At 35.8% G+C, this 17303-nt stretch overlaps 1 protein-coding gene across 1 annotated transcript in view; it reads right to left on the reverse strand.

Moving 5' to 3' along the window:
- Nucleotides 1–926: 926 nt before the first annotated feature.
- Nucleotides 927–17303, reverse strand: part of LOC123529584 (protein MCM10 homolog) — a 45942-nt gene continuing 29565 nt past the window's right edge. Inside the window, exons 11-19 of the mRNA XM_053520766.1 lie at nucleotides 15974–16132; nucleotides 14769–14848; nucleotides 12595–12809; nucleotides 11043–11169; nucleotides 8878–9017; nucleotides 7972–8085; nucleotides 6097–6245; nucleotides 3397–3439; nucleotides 927–2774 (exon numbers count right to left, since the gene is read on the reverse strand). Coding sequence (XP_053376741.1) covers nucleotides 2673–2774; nucleotides 3397–3439; nucleotides 6097–6245; nucleotides 7972–8085; nucleotides 8878–9017; nucleotides 11043–11169; nucleotides 12595–12809; nucleotides 14769–14848; nucleotides 15974–16132 — 1129 coding nt within the window. The 3' untranslated portion in view covers nucleotides 927–2672. The remainder of the gene's footprint in view (nucleotides 2775–3396; nucleotides 3440–6096; nucleotides 6246–7971; nucleotides 8086–8877; nucleotides 9018–11042; nucleotides 11170–12594; nucleotides 12810–14768; nucleotides 14849–15973; nucleotides 16133–17303) is intronic.

Here is a 17303-nt window from a genome sequence, read left to right on the forward strand (position 1 = left end):
TTGGTTCAGGCGAGCTAAAAGCCTGTAAACAATTTCTTCTCATAACTGCCTGATGGACCTTCATCAAACTTGGTCTGTAGAATCTAGTTAGTCTAAAAGATTCTGACTAGAGGTAGTTATGGCAAAATTAGAAAAGCCTTTAAAAAAACTTAATGACTTGCTAGATGGATGTTCACCAAACTTGCTCAGAAGGTCGTTGTCCTTAGCTGAGAGCAAATTAGGCCCACTTGGGCCTCTTGTTAGAAAAAAAAAATCTATACACCAATGATTTTTTCAATTTTAGCTATTAAAAGGCCATTTTTCTAGATATAATTGTTCAAATTTGTCAGCTGTAGAACTTGACCTACAATTTATATGTTCCCTCGTCTGTATGACCGAGATAAACAAAATGTATGGTGGCTCCCCATCACATCCACTTTCAAACCGTTGAGGTTAGAGAACACCAATTACTTTCCCATAGACTTCCATTATAGCATTATGGCCTGTACGACCTTCCATAAATCGAAACATGTATATCTAATCACATTTTTTTTAAGAACTGTCTCCATAACCACAGACCCCCCTCTCTAAATTCCAGTTTGTATAGTTCTGCCCATTGTTTTCTCGTTAAGGGCACTGCCATTATTTTATCTGGGGACCATATGCCGCTTTTCATGGAATTGCACTCTGTGCATCATTGAAGGTTCCATGTGCAATGCCATTTGAATACATCTGCAGATGTCTCTAAATTACATTCTGGTACTTATAACATGTGTAAATGTTCAGTTCTGCTCAACCCGGGGCTAGAGGGCATGGACGGCAGCTTGCACTTCCACTACCGTCCATGAACAGGCTCAATCAAATTGAGCCTGCAACATTTTCATTTATGTTGTGCCGGGCAGCCTGTGGTTTTCCACTTTTTTATTTTAGTTCCACCAAAATATTGGACAAAAAACATTATGAATAGTGATACTTTATTTGACTAATTTTCATGTGAATGGGATGACCCCGTTTACACCGTTGGCATGGCGGGAAAGGCATGGCAGGAAAAATTTGTGATAAAACTTTCTTTCAATACACATAAAATGTACAAATATTGTCAAAATGTATAATAATAAACTGTAAATGCAGTAAAAAATTTCAATTTTGAAAAAAATAATCACTTCTTGGGGTTGTTTACATTACTGACCAATCAGAACAAACAAACGCTACCGTATTCCCACGTACATGATCACCTTATTCTCAGTAAGTTCCCTGTACGTTTTAGAATTGGTGGTCTCTGACCTTGAAAGTGTCAAGAGAACAAGACCTCATCTGAGTGTGTAGCAACCTTAACCTAGTGGTTTAAATTACTGTCCAATCAAGACATTTTACTGGATATAGGACATAATTATGTGATTTATTCAATTTCAATAACACAACACAAATTTAAAGAAAGAAATAAGATGGTGATATATACATGTCCATCTTTTGTTAAAAATATCCTAGTAAATCAATCAAACAAGCTGAACATTCTTAAAAATCTATGTATCATTTATCATGTTTTACAACGTATAAATACTCCATTTAGACATATTTTACAATAAAAGTCACCAAGCAAATAGTCACAATCATGTAATTTCATCCCCCCACATGTAAGAAAACTGTAAAATCAGACATTTTTAAGAACGCAAGTTTTGAGAATATAGGGCTACTTGCAATAGTAACACTATTGGCAGTTTTTATTTTCGAGAATATAATGAAAATAAATCCCTTGCGAAAATTACCAAATTTACAAAATCAAAATTGCCTATTTTTTTAACAAATTATTTCACTTGTTGGTTAAACTGAAGACAGTAGGATTCACTGAACAGTGTCTGGAAATCTCGAATGACAGATTCAAAATGTGCTGACAGTAAAACACTGCAAATTTTACCATCTCTACAGCATTTGTTTGACAGAAGTTAGTTACATTGACTCATTCATGCATTTATCTTATTGTCACTTCTACCACTTTGATACAAATATAATATTTAATTATTTTCTTTTCATACATTTCTATCATCTGAAAGACATATCAATCCTAGATTATAATTCTGATTTTGGAGACAAGCCTTAAAAATTGTACCCATGATGAACCAATCAGAGATGCAAGTTTTCGGACTGGTTTCCAAACTCAGTTTTACAACACCAGACAATGTTTATTGAGCTGACTCGGTGGTCCCATGGTAAGATTACTGACTACAAAACACCTGGGGCTGCAAGTTATAGTCCCGCTTTCCAACACTAAAAATTCCAACATCCCCTTTCGGGTTAAGAGTCACATGTATAGGTGCATTACAGTTGGTATGTAATGAAAACAAGGACAGCATCTGAAATTTAGATGGTCTTCTGTATCTTGCACTATCCTACAAAAACCGAACAATTTTCTCATGGCGTCGGCAATATGAGTACTGGGTAACCAATGGCAACCATAAATAACTTAGATACACATATAGATTGATGGCCACATATAATTCTGTATCATATCTGTTATATTACATGTTATTGCAGTTAATCCAAGCGCGTTGTTCCAATGCCATATTTCGACACTAACTTCTCCACGAACATTTTAGTATCGTACACTTTCATGAATTAGAGTCAAAAGTGCTGATTGTGGGCTTCCTGTAATAGTTTTCTCATTATGACAACCAGTCCAATGATCTCAAAATATTTCAGCCACTGAAGGAAGCCTTTCCCTGCAAACTTCCAATGAATTTCTGTTCATTTCCCCGTAAGCACAATTCTTCTGATTCAAGTTTTGGCCCACTTCTTTCCTGTAATAAACAGGATTACTGGATTATGCAAACATTCAGGGTAAATATTACTATTACATATTAAACTAGATTTATTACAAACTCATTTTTGAAATGCATTTGGTTACAATGGGAAGTTAAACATCGGTATTTTTCACTATGTCAAATGTGTGGTGTCATTTATGACATCATTAATTTTCTGAATACGAGTTGTCACATTTAAACCTTCATTAACATTGTTATTTTCAAGTTTACTCTTAACAAGTATGCATGACCTCTTTTAAACATTAAAATGGTGCTTCTAAAGCCACTGAATATGCCCACTGCAGACCTTGACACAAATTTAATATCCTTAAAATGTTTACACTTTGTTCCAGAAAGTTTACTATAAAATCATTAATATTGGTGCAGGGCTAACTTTTTAGGCCAAGTCAAACCATTTCCTAGTGTTAGCCTCACATTTAAACTTTTGGGGGAATTTAATTATGTTTTCTGTACTTAATTTGCCTATTAATGCAACTATGAACCCACAACAATTATTAGCCGCACATTTATCAAACAATGATTCACAGAATCCCAATTAAAGGACAGAAATTACCAAAATCAGAGAAATTAATTTTCTAGATTTGCAACTGCAACTTACCTTTAACATTGACACTCTTTCCCAGCTAGATTCACCACAGTCCCTAGAAAACACATGTTAAAATTAGAAATTATCAAGTGGGAGACGCATAAACACACAAATTAGGTAATGCTTTTATTTCTTGGACTACTAACTCGCAATTTCTACATTTGATAGTCTGTCATACTTTTATGAATGAAGTTACCAGACTTAAATTTCATGAAAATAATACTCTTGGGTAAAGAAATATGAAGCAAAATGAGATTTTCAAATTAATTTCTGCCACTAAACATATATTTATTTTGCTGGCCTGCAGGGGTGTAAAATTCCACTCGCCCGCTCGCATTGGCGAGTTAAAGTCTGAGTAGGACGAGCGGACCTCGCTGTATACTCGACCGATCGGGCGAGTGGTTTTTTACGTCCTTACTTTACCAAAATTCAGAAATTACAACTCCAAAACGTCAACAAACTTTGAGATGGTTCAGTCGCTACCTGAATTGACTGGAATTTACCCGCGAATCGTAAAGATACCAAAATGTCATGCCGGTAATGTTCCATTCCACAAGCACGTGCGACCTATCATATTAAATATCTAATTTACATCGACACGTACACAAAAACCGTGCGTAGTGCATTCATTTTTTAACATTTTCGCTTTAAGTTTTCAACACCTCTTGAGAAATAATACTATTTGAATTCTATAATGATCTTAATAAGATATCGACCGAAATGTAGGCAAAATTCTATAAAAACGGTCGAATTTTCATATAATCATTTGTAAAAATTCAAACAGCGCGATCTTAGTTACTTATTTCTTTCTAAAAGTAAATAAATGATGAATACTCTGGGCATAAAATGCAGACTTTTGACCAGAAAGAACAAAAAACAGAATAAAAAAATCTTAAATAATGAAAAAGCGGCAGCAATTACAATACATGGAGTAAAACGATTTTTGGCAAACCGATTTCTGTTAGTGCGGCAGAATAGGTCACGTGACCTCGTGAACGTAAATAGAAATGCGATTTTAAAATAAAGCAATGTGATGTCATTGCGGTTTTTAATAAGTTTTAAATGAATCTTTGTACATGTATTTTTGACCAACAATTTAAAAGGTTTTTTTGTCAAACAATAATGTTAATTCCTTGAGGGCAAATAGGTCACAGAGGTAGGATATCCACTATAGTAACTGTCGTTTGAGACATTTACCTTTTATACGGGATATAGCACATTCGCTTTTGATAACAAATTAAAGAAGAAACTTTTTACTGATTTCTATTTCTCAGCAATTTTAAGAACCGATGCCGTACGATCAGACAGTGATGTGCCACATGGCGCGAAAACATGACGTAATACCATGACAATCTCGAGCAAAAATACCGCTTTGATCTCCACTTCAGATGTCAAGATACTGACACACTTCTTTTAGCTCTTTGAGGGGGTGTAAATTGATCATGAAAACAAGGTCAATTACTTAGTTTATCAACTGAATAATTACTGATAATCTTTAACGTTTTTTTTCCCTCTCTTTCAACACGGGTGGATGGACGATGATTATTGTGTCCAAATTTTTTAGACACTTTTCAAAATAAATATTTTTCGGGAAATAATACTATTGTACATAATACTCCTATCATAAAAGTGACAGTATTAAAAGTGCCAATTATTAGGGCGAGTGGCTGTTCACTAAGGGCGAGTAGATATTACTGGCTACTAGTCCTGCAGGGCGAGTGGTGTGAAAAAAAAATTTACACCCCTGCCGGCCTAAACAATGAACTAGTACTTCAAAATCAGAATAGTCTGCTTCTATGTTTGATATTTTCAGGAAGGTCTTTTAGCAATACAGTCAAACCTGTATCAAGCAGCCAGTCTGGGAAGTGACACAGTATGGCTGCTAAGTCAGGTAGAAACTAGAGCTGCTTTTGAGAAAAGCGCATGTCTCCCACAACTGCCTAATCATCTGAATAGTAGTATATGAGTCAACCATGCACCAAGATCTCAACTGCCTAATCATCTGACACGATTAAATCTTGGGGACATAAAGGACCTTTATACTACTATTCACATTAGTAGTATATGGGTCCTTTATGTCCCCAAGACCTGAGCGATTTTCGGTAATTCAAGGGCCATAATTCCGAAGTGCCTGGGCCGATTTGGCTAGTTATCGAACTTGGCCGAGGACTTATTGGCAAACACATTTTGTTCAAGTTTGGTGAAGATCGGATGAGAAATGTTCGACTTAGAGTGCAGACAAGATTTGTGACAGACGGACACAAACAGTGGTGTGGAAGACATAATAAGTATAAAGTGTCAATTTGGGAAGTAAGCTAGCTGCTTATGGCAAGTGGCTGCTTAATTCTGGTGGAGAGCGGACACAGTGGTCCAGTGGTAACACTGTCTATGAAACCAGAGGTCGTGAGTTCGAGCCACCACTCCTCCAACTAAAAATTACTAACATTGCGGTAAGAGTCCTGTGTATGGGTGCTTTACACCTGGCACGCTAAAGAACCAGGGAAGCTTCTGGAATTGAAGCATCTTCTGTATCTTGCGCTTTCCTCCCACTCACATTACTAATAGTCTTCTGGAGGAGACGCCCATATGGGTGGTGCCTATAAATAAGCTAAGATACAAACAAACAATACTGGTGGCCGCTACGGAAGGTTCAAATGTAGTTCCAAACAAAGTTTTCCACCATACAATTTTGTTAATCTAAAGCCGACTTACTTGCAAGGCTTATTTGGCAATCTGTCAATGCTCACTGTACGTCTCTTACAATGTTTACATTTGAAGAATCTTTTAACGCCTTTCACTTCTTTGATTGAATGATGTTCCTTCTTGCATCTCTCGTGTACACTAAAATACCTGTACTTGCACTGGAAAATATACAATCATAGCTTTACAAAAGGTTACTGTACAGTATTTAATCACTACTTACACATATATCGGAAGTTTCACTTTTCCTACCCAGACTTTTAACTTGCCAATGCAAGTAGGCAAGTGAAATTTAACACTTCTGTCCCATGTGCAATCCAAATCTTGGTTTTTCTGTAAGCTACTTATATGCCAAGTTTGATTTCAATATATCAATCCAAACAAAAGCTATTGAGCAGAAATTGTTTTCCCCCACTTTTACTTAAAAGTGACCTTGACATCAATTCCACTGACCCCAAATGTAATCCCAAAATTGGTATTACTGTAAGCTATCAACAGGCCAAGTTTCATTTCAATATCTCAACCCGAACTTATAAGATGTTTTTAAGTATCCACAATATGCATATAGGAAGTAAGTATACATATATGAATAAGTGACTAACATCTCTGATGGCCATGTTTTCTAAGTACAGTCTGGAACAATTTAACAAACTTGGTACAGGGTCACCGAAGAATCATTTCTGTGATATTGTTTAAAGTAGATTTCACAGAGACTACTATTCTGGCCATGTTTTATATAAATCAGACTGATCATTAACCAAGTTGTTTTCAATGATTTGACCTAGTGACCTAGTTTTTCACCTAAGAAACTAACTTACTTTAACTAAGGTTTTAAACACGCACACATTCTGACCAAGTATCACAAAGTAGAAAATGAGGCCCGAGTGTTAACAAGGTTTTTCTATGATTTAATCTAGTGACCTAGTTTTTTACCCAAGGCCTTTTTCTTTTCAACATAACATAGATTTCAGAAAGAGAAACGTTCTGACAAAGATTTATGACAATCAAGTAGAAAATGTGGCCTCTGTGGAACCAAGGTTTTTCTATGATTTGACCTACCAACCTAGTTTAAGACCTCCAGTTACCAAGTTTCGAATCTGACCTAGATTTCATATTAAGGAAATTCTGACCTTTTTTTATGAAGATCAGATGGAAAATGTGGCCTCTAGAGTGTTAACAAGGTTTTTCTATGATTTGACCTACTGACCTAGTTTTTGACCTAAGGTAATCTGGTTTCAAATTTTACCTAGATTTCATAGAGACAAACAATCCTACAGTTTTATGAAGATTAGGTTGAAAATGTGGTCTCTACAGTGTTAACAATGTTTTCCTAATAATTGACCTAGTAACATAGCCTTTGACCCAAGATGACCCAGTAACAAACTCCTGCGAGGTTTTATTGAAGGTAACATTGTACTAAAAGACTGGGCCAAAATTGTGACTTCTAAGAGTGACCTGGACGACACACTACAACGATGGACACAAGATGATCACAGTAGCTCACCTTCATTGCTCACCTACACTTCATGGTGATCATGTGTATTGCGGCATCACTTCATGAGAATAAAATTTTATTGGAGTCTCTTTTAAAGTGTGCAGAGAGCTTGAGCCACAAACAGTTTACAGACACGGCGACTCTGAAACTTTGTTTACATGTATTAACTTTTAGCCTGCTGGCGGCAAGTGATTCTGCCTTTGCGACCAGTGCAGACCAAGATCTTGGTCTGCACTTTTCCCTATTCAGTCAGTAAATTTTCAAAGAACACCCCTTTGAATAATTAGTGGTACTACCAAAATAATGATGGACCAGCCCATTTTAGAAATTTAGCAGGGTAAAGGTTAAAGGGGTCATCTTATACTTGTATCCTTATATTTAGGAACTCTCACCTGTAAACATACAAACAACTTCACAGGAACTTCAATAATAGCCCCCATTTTATCCTCCATTTGTTCTTTCTTCTCCAGCGCCGAGAAATACCGATCTTCATGCTCTGCCTCAGCCTGTACATAGAGAGGTGTACAATTTTTTTAACAATATGAATGCAAGACTGTAACTAATTTTAATATTTCAAGAACCAAGCAAAGAAATTATGCAGCCTTTCTAGACTGACATTACAGTGAAGATTAAAATGCATATATTGTATAAAAGGGGTATTAATTGACATTTTGTCTAATAAGGGGAGACAATTTGCTTACTGAGACATGTACTCTTTGGAAGAGTTGTTAATAGAGGCCATACTGAAGATTTCAATACTTCCCTTAATTTCAAACTTTTCTTTTTTTGATGATTTTATCAATAAAAGTAAAAAATCTACTGTGAAATCATTAATATTTGTGGGGGACTAATATTCGTGGATTTCGTGGTTGAGTCAATCCACGAAATTTAATCCCAAAGAACAAGTAAAGTTCCTATTCATTTTTATGTTCAAAAGTTGAAATCCACGAATTCATATCCCCACTAAATTGCCGTTTTGACCAAAACCACGAAATTTCATGCCCACGAAATTAAATTATTTTACAGTATATGAATGCATCACTGAATCGAACATATTACCAATACATCCACATTATAATTTACAACAACTTTATCCTGTGAAATCATTATTTTTTGTGGGGGACTAGTTTTAGAAGATTGTTGCATCAATCCCCGAATATATTCCCAATGAACATGTAAAATTAATACATGGATTCATTTTATCTTCAAAAGTTGAAATCCACAAATTATGCCCATGAAATCTATGCCCACATAATCAAATGATTTAACAATACACTTAAAATTTAGAATTATCATACTTCTGCAAGCGCTCCTTTGTGTTTGGATTTTTTCTTCAGAAGCTTCTGTACTTCTGGTGAGTTCAGATCCAAATCTCCGAGCAATTTGGATTTCTTCTTAGGTGGCTCATTATTGCCTGGCTCCTCACTGTTATCTTCATCTGTTGTAAGAGAATATTCAGTTACATACATGTATATAAGCCTACGGAATATCTTACAGTTGGAGCAACAACATCATCTATGACCTTTTAAATTGTGAAAATCAACTCATCAGACTGAATCAGAAAGTCAAGGGACTCTCATGTCTGAGGTTATAAAACTAAATTTGGGTACTAGTCTGACTGGTTGTTTCTAAGTACAGTGCTGAAACTGATCAATCAAAAGACTTAATTCCAAGACTGGTCTCACAACTCTGGCCAAAGATTGTACGGCTGAATATGGGGACCAGTCTTGCAACTCCTGCATCTGCTTAGTTGTTTCCAAGCACAGTTTTGAAACTGACCAATCAAAAGACTGAATTCCAAAACTGGTTTCAAAACTAAGAACATAGGATGGAAGGCTGAATTTGGGAACCAGTCTTTCACCAATGAAAAAGAAGCAACTCAAGACTGGTGTCCAAACTCAGTTTTATATCTTGACTCCAGCCTGAAATATTTCTACACTGTCTTTCAATAACCTTACTGTTTCCTATTAAAAAGTCGGAAATGGCATTCATATCATGTTTGCAACTGTTCATCTGTATTTATGTCCAATCTAATCTTACGTGTTCAACTACCCTTTCATTTTAGACCGAAATTTCTGTGGTGGTGCAGTAACCCTAGACTGGGGAATTATCTTGTAGCCCTTATATCACATATTTACTCGATTTTTATTTCATGACTTTACGTTCTGCAGACTCATTTGCACCAATACCACAACATTTGCACCAATACCACAACATTTGCACCAATACCCCACTAAAGTAGTAGTTAATGTAATGAAATTCTGAATATACCAAAGTTTCGAACAAGACTGCAGAATATTAACAAGAACTGTCGGAAGGACAGCATGCACAACTATTTGGAAACGTTTACCAAGTTATTATTATCATATGATAGAAATTTGAGGAATGTAAAAAAAACAACTAGAAACTGTTTTTCACAAAAACACATGTCTCCCACCACTTTAAAGGCAAACATTGTAAAACGCATCCAATTGCGGGCCATAACTCCAGTGAAAATCACTGAACCATAACATTCCAATGATATACACATCTAGGCTTGGCACTGATCACACCTGTAAAGTTTGATGGAATTCAAACCAGTGGTATGAAAGAGTAGCACAGACATCATAGAACTTGCCACAACTCCACTGAAAATCATTAAACCAGAACATGCCTATAATATGCACAACTACACTTCAGACTGATCACTCTTGAGGTTTGGTGAACTTCAACCAAACGGTACACATCATGTAACATTATCACTCAAAGACCTGCTGAAAATCAATGAACATGAACATGCCAGAAATATGCACAATTAGGCTTAGCACTGATCACTCCTTTCAGATTTGGTGGAAATATGCCCTATAATATAAGAGATGGCCCAAAACATCATAAAATATGACAAATAAAGGGCCATAATTCCACTGAAAATCAAACTAGAACACCCCTCTGCATGCATAATTAGGCTTGGCAAAGATCACTTTTGTAAAGTTTGGTGTAATTCTTCTTCGTAGTATAAGATCCAATATGTGGAAAATGTATATGACTAATCAAGGACCATAACTCCACTGAAAACCACTGAACCAGAACATGCTGACAATATGCATAATGAGGCTTGGCACTGATCGCTCCTGTATGGTTTGGTGGAAGTTGTATAAGAGAACTGGCCAAACATGAGAAAATTTGAGGGCCATAACACTACTAAAAATCATGGGCCGGAACATGCTGGTGACATTCACAACTAGGCTTAGCAATATTCACTTTCTGTTTGGTTTGGTGTAAATCTGCCAATTAAATGGTGTCAAAGGAGTTGCGTGGGTAAACTTTGTGACATATAGACAGACACCTCTAAATCAATGTCTCCCCCACTACATGTGTAAGACATAATACTTTTAGTGGGAAGTGTGGGGAGGGGACAGTTAAGTCATTCATAGCTCTGCTTAGTTATAATATTGCCATTATTGCAAAGTTAATGTAAACCTACCCATGTCTTCTGCTACTCGTTTTCGAATCTTTTCTCTAGCTTCTGGAGAGGTCACTTTCTTCCTGACAGCATTTGGATCCTCCTTGTTTATTCCACCTTTAGACTTTACCTTTGCAATGGCCAGTTGCTGAGAAAAGAATTGGACTGCTCATTTTTTCCATCTTTTGCAGTTGGATAAAATGTGGTTTTTTTTAGAGAAAGAAATAGTCTAAATTGACCAGGTATCTCTAATAAACCCCGAGCCGGTAGACATAGTATTTTGCAAAAAGGGGGCATATATTAGACCAATTTCCAGGATATCTATCTCTTTGCAAACATTCCTTCTTAAAACTACAAACTAAAAACAAATTAACTTGAAGCCTTTTTGAATCAGTCAAATCTGCTTATAAACATAGTAGCATCATAACTCAAATGAAGCATTGCAAACTATCTTGTTTTTTTTTTGTTTGGTTTAACATCACAATGACACAATTTTAGGCCGAGGTGACTTTCCAGCTTTTAATGGTGGAGGAAGACCCCAGGTGTCCCTCTGTGCATTATCTCATCACAGGCTGATACCTGGGTAGAACCACTGACCATTTCATAAGCCAGCAGGATGGCTTCCTCACATGAAGAGTTCAATCCCCAAAGCAAAGCTTGAACTGGTTTGAGGCAAGTGATTTGAAGTCAGTGACCTTTACCATTCAGCCACAGAGGACCCTGCATTATCTTGTGCTGATAATAATTACCAAATATATATTAGAAATTATCTTTGATAACAAGAACTATATATAATCTCTTACAGTAACAATATACAATCTCCAAATCACTCTGGGAGCATTAAAACATCTGCTACTAATAGAAAGTACTCATTCTTTTCCGGGGATTGTAAGATTACAAATCTGTAAGTCAGGAGTGTGATCCAAGAGTGAGGAAGATGTTCTCTATACACTTTTGAAGGAAGCGAGGAAGCTGTTATGACATGGAACAGAATCCAGGTACACTACCTAGAACCAACTACCTTTTAACCAGAGCTATTATTACTAGAGTATATAATCAATCCTTACTGTTTTTTCATGGTGATGATGTGTATGAAGTTTTATCTGAAACACTTTAAAGTGTGAAAGTAGTTTATGCCGCAACTTTTTTTTCTAACTGACTGTCTGTTTGTTTTTGGCTTAGTGCTGTTTTTCAATGGTATTTCAGTTATATAACAGGGGCCAGTTAACCTTACCAGTGTTCCTGGATTCTGAACCTGTACAAACCTATTTTCTGCAAATAAAAGCCTACTTCTCCATATGAATCAGCAGTGGAGCACGAATTGAGTTCAAACACTTTCATCAAATCATAATGGATTTGTGCCTCACCCAGGGATCGAACTCGTGGCCCCGCAATCCACAGATCTGTGTTCTCCCTATTGGGCTAAACTGGCAGGCTGAAACTGACCGACCAACCACAAGACGACTCCCATAAACTTTGTCTGTGGAGGCGTAATATTCAAAATACTTTTGATAATGGACAGAAGAAGAAGAGAATGGCATTATAAAAGCATCAAACTAACAAACATCCATACCTTGGCAAGTTCAGCAGACGCACATCCTTTCCCTTTCTTAATAGGAGCATCTAATGAGATATCTTGTCCGGAGCTGAAACCTTTACCGAGAGTAGGAGTACCTGATAATAGTTCAACTTGCTTTTTCTTCTGCACTAAAGTTTTTGAATGTTGCTTCAGAAGATCTTTAGCAGAAACAGATGGTGCTAAGACTTCACTGTCTTCAATTTTATTTACTGCAAAATAATAAAGAGAAATGACCTACATATAAAATAGACATAACTATTTGTATAAGATAGTTCTGTAGGATCAGAAGTTTTTTGATTACTGCTTTAGATTTGTATCACTAGCCTCCATGTACCATCTCTCGACCCAGTTTTACACTATTTTGTGGTAATTATATAGGCTAAAAAATAATCAAATATAAGATATTGACATTGATTGGTAGACTGACCCTTTTCAAAGCTGTGTATTCTATTTTGGGGTGTTCACTTCTGCTACATGACGTAATACAGGTATGTACATGTAGGTAAGTTTGATCGATAATCACATTCTACAAAGAACCAATTCTCGACGTTTCACCAGTACTGCCTTTATGGTGTCATGACCCAAATCAGACAAATATTTCAGCAATAATATTTAATTCATTTATTTAAATAGTCCATAAGTTTATATATAGTCTCATCAAATGAGAAAATTTGTACACATGTATGTGTTAGATCTGACAGACGGGAAACATATCAAAACATAAATAATTAGATTTTCTTGTAAATTTTATGAGGTCGGTGTACTTTGTCAGTTAGAAAAGGATATGAATAAAATATACTATAAAACACTGAAACTGAAACTGGTTTATTTGCTTAAACGCCTATTTCTACATTTAAAACATATTCAATGGCGTTTTACAATACAAGTTGAAATAAAATATTAAATATAAAATATTTTAAATAAGATTAATTAAAACGCTTACCAATACTTTGCTCAAAACTGGCAAAAAACAATGAAAATGCCAATAGATTAGTAAAGTACCTTTGCAAAGAGCGGTAATTCGATGATATATTGAAATCAATCGAGAGATGGTAGCGTTCGATAATTGGTACAAGGAGGCTAAAATTTAAATAGTTAAGTGCAAATGTTTAAAAGGTTGTAACTGTTACCTATATATAACCTATTCATTTTTGGAATCTGCATCGAAAGGCCTTTAATCAACCATACCATAAAATCACAATTGTGTAACCTTGTTTATTGAACCAAAAATGACATTTCGTTAGTAAGGTCATATCTGTTACTTACTACCCATTTTTTTGCCACTCTTAGAAATATCTACCGTGTTAACAAGGCTTTCTATGATTTGACCTAGTAACCTAGTATCAGATCTCAGGTAAACCAGTTTCAAGTCTGACCTACATTTCATAGATGCAAGCATTCTGACAAACATCTATGGTGATCAAATGGAAAAGTCGGCCTCTATACTGCTATTAAGGTTTTTAATGCTTTGAACTAGTGACCTTATTTTTGACCTCAATACATCTGCTTTGAACCTGAACTATATTTCATACAGATATACATTCTGACAAAATTTTATGGAAATGTATAAAATGTCTCTAGAGTGTTAACAAGGTCTTTCTATGATTTCACCCAGTGACCTAGTTTTTTGTCCTCATGTAATCCAATTACATATGATAAAGTATAAAATGTGGCCTCTAGTGTTAACAAGCCTTTTCTATTTGACCTAGTTTAACACCTTAGGCAACACAGTTTCAAACTTGACCTAGAGTTCACTGAGACAAACATTCCAACAGATTTAGGAAGATTAGATAGAAAATGTAGCCTCTAGAATGTTAACTATTTTAAACTATTAACTGACCTATTGACCTAGCTTTTGACCCAGTCAAAGTAACAAACTCGTCTAAAATTTTATTGAGGATTACATTCTGACCAAGTTTCATTAAAATTGTGCTAAAACTATGATCTCTACAGTGTAAACGGTCATGTTGATGATGCACAGAACATAATGACACGGGGTTAATAAAATAGCTCACCTTGAGAACTTTGTCACAGTTTCCACGAGGACTTATCTTGCACAAAAATAAACAATAATAACAACAACGCTAATTAAGCTTATTAAAATTAATCCCTCTGGAACATTACAGATTTTACTGAACAAAAAAGTGTTTCATTTCACAACAATATACCTGTAGGATTTGCATCTTTCTTGACTAGATGTTTCACAAAGTTCATTGATCCAGCTGAAGGAACAGACAAGAGTTTCAATCTGCAAACAGAATCAGCAAGTCATATTTTCAATTTGTATATTCTGGTAAATATCAGTAGGCTAGTCTCTAGATTACCGGACACAGTTACTGGTATTTAGTCAGAAGTCCAGTAGTGGATGTGAGGGCGCAACAGGTCACCTTTAAAATAGGATACTGTCGATATTTTATTAGAAAAGGGGGATAAATCAGTAATTACTGAAGTTGTATTTCCCAATCACTGCCCTTAATAAATATATCATTAAATTCCTTTCAGTAGTGGCAAAAGTTCTACACAGGCAAAAATGTAGGAAACTGAATATAAAAGAGAATACAACAGAAAACTATCTACAACAGAATTATAATTCTTGCACTAAGCATTTCCTCTCACTGCAAAGTATTATATATTCGCAGTTTCTTTAAATTTCAGCTGTTTCAAAGTGATTTCCAGGCAGAATACGAACAAGGCGACCTATAACACAAATTGATGCTCCCTAAAATTACTGTAGCATAAGGGGCTTTTCAGTCACTGAGGTTGTGTTAAGGAGAAATATGGTCTGAAAGAGTTGTGGTTCTTTAACACTGCACTCCCTCTCACAGACCTCTATGATTATGTGAAGTATCAAGTCAATACCTAACATAGTATTCAAGTTATGCCCCTTAAAAGGTTTTCAAAAAAGGGACCACCTATGGTTATAGTTCCTTGTCACTGCACTTTCTCTCACTGACCTCTATCAATATATAAAGTATTAAGTCATTATCTTACATAGTATTCGAGTTATGCTCCAGACACGGTTTTCAAAAAAGGAGATAATTCAAAAATGGGACCACCTAGAGTTATAGTTCCTTGTCAAAGCACTCCCTCTCAATGAGCTCTATCATTGTACAAAATTACAACTTGGTATCTTCAATAGCTTTTAAGTTATCCTCCAGACAAGAAGAGCGACAATCAATGGATGGACAAGGTGGTGACTATATACTCCCTCCCTTCGGGAAGCATAAAAATTAAGTACAAAAGGGAGATAATCCCAAACATTTATGAAAAAGAGTTACAGATCACCCTGGTGATGTAATTCCTTTGCATCTGAACTCCAAATAAATGATCTTATTCAAAGACAAATCCTTAAGTAAAATTGATTAAATCTTACAGATCTTTGTCTTTTTCTCGTAATTTATCAATCTTTTTCTCATCACTAGGTTCAAGGTCATGCAGTGACATTGTTGTTATTTTCCCAGGGGCTTTCCTTGCATCAAATGATTGTAATTTCTTCAAGGTCATTGTATCTTTTGATGACTTTGCTTGCGGTCTGTTAATGTAACAAGAGGGCCATGATGGCCCTATATCGCTCACCTGTTATCATTGCACTTAAGGACAAGTCTTCAAGGTCAAAAGATCATAATAGAAATCAATCAAAAGAATTATGAGAAAATATAGTTGAAATTTTCTTTAAGTAACTTTAAAAACAAGATTTGAAAACTTTTTGTAGAGGTCCACTAGGCAATGCTACATGTCAAATATCTAAGCTCTTCTGGTTTATTTTTAGAAAATTTTGAAGATTTTTCTATGTACAATCAAGTAACCCCATGGGGCATGGTCAATTTGACCCCAGGGGTCATGATTGAATAAACTTTGTAAAAGTCTAATAGGCAATGCTACATGTCAAATATCTAAGATCTAGGCCTTCTGGTTTATTTTTAGAATTTTTTTTTAAGATTTTCCTGTGTAAAATCAAGTGACCCCTAGGGCGGAGTCAATTTTGACCCCGGGGGACAAGGTTTGAACAAATTTGTAGAGGTCCACTAGGCAATGCTACATGTCAAATATCTAGTCTCTAGGCCTTCTAGTTTATTTTTAGAAAATTTTTGAAGATTTTCCTATGTAAAATCAAGTGACCCCTGGGGCGGGGTCAATTTTGACCCAGGGGTCATGATATGAACAAATTTTGTAGAGGTCCACTAGGTAATGCTACATGTGAAATATCTAAGCTCTAGGCCTTCTGGTTTATTTTTAGAAAACTTTTGAAGATTTTCCTATGTAAAGTCAAGTGACCCCTAGGGCGGGGTCAATTTTGACCCCGGGTCATAATTTGAACAACTTTAGTAGAGGTCCAATAGGCAATGCTATATGTCAAATATCTAAGCTCTAGGGCTTCTGGTTTTTGAGAAGAAGATTTTTTAAATATTTTCCTATGTAAAATCAAGTGACCCCTGGGGCGGGGTCAATTTTGACCCCGGGGGCCATGATTTGAACAAATTTTGTAGAGGTCCACTAGGCAATGCTACATGTGAAATATCTAAGCTCTAGGCCTTCTGGTTTATTTTTAGAAATTTTTTGAAGATTTTCCTATGTAAAATCAAGTGACCCCTGGGGCGGGGTCAATTTTGACCCCGGGGTCATGATTTGAACAATTTTAGTAGAGGTCCACTAGGCAATGCTACAGGTCAAATATCTAAGCTCTAAGGCTTCTGGTTTTTGAG

The sequence above is a fragment of the Mercenaria mercenaria genome, chromosome 13 (genome assembly GCF_021730395.1).
Source record: "Mercenaria mercenaria strain notata chromosome 13, MADL_Memer_1, whole genome shotgun sequence".
NCBI classification, from domain to species: domain Eukaryota; kingdom Metazoa; phylum Mollusca; class Bivalvia; order Venerida; family Veneridae; genus Mercenaria; species Mercenaria mercenaria.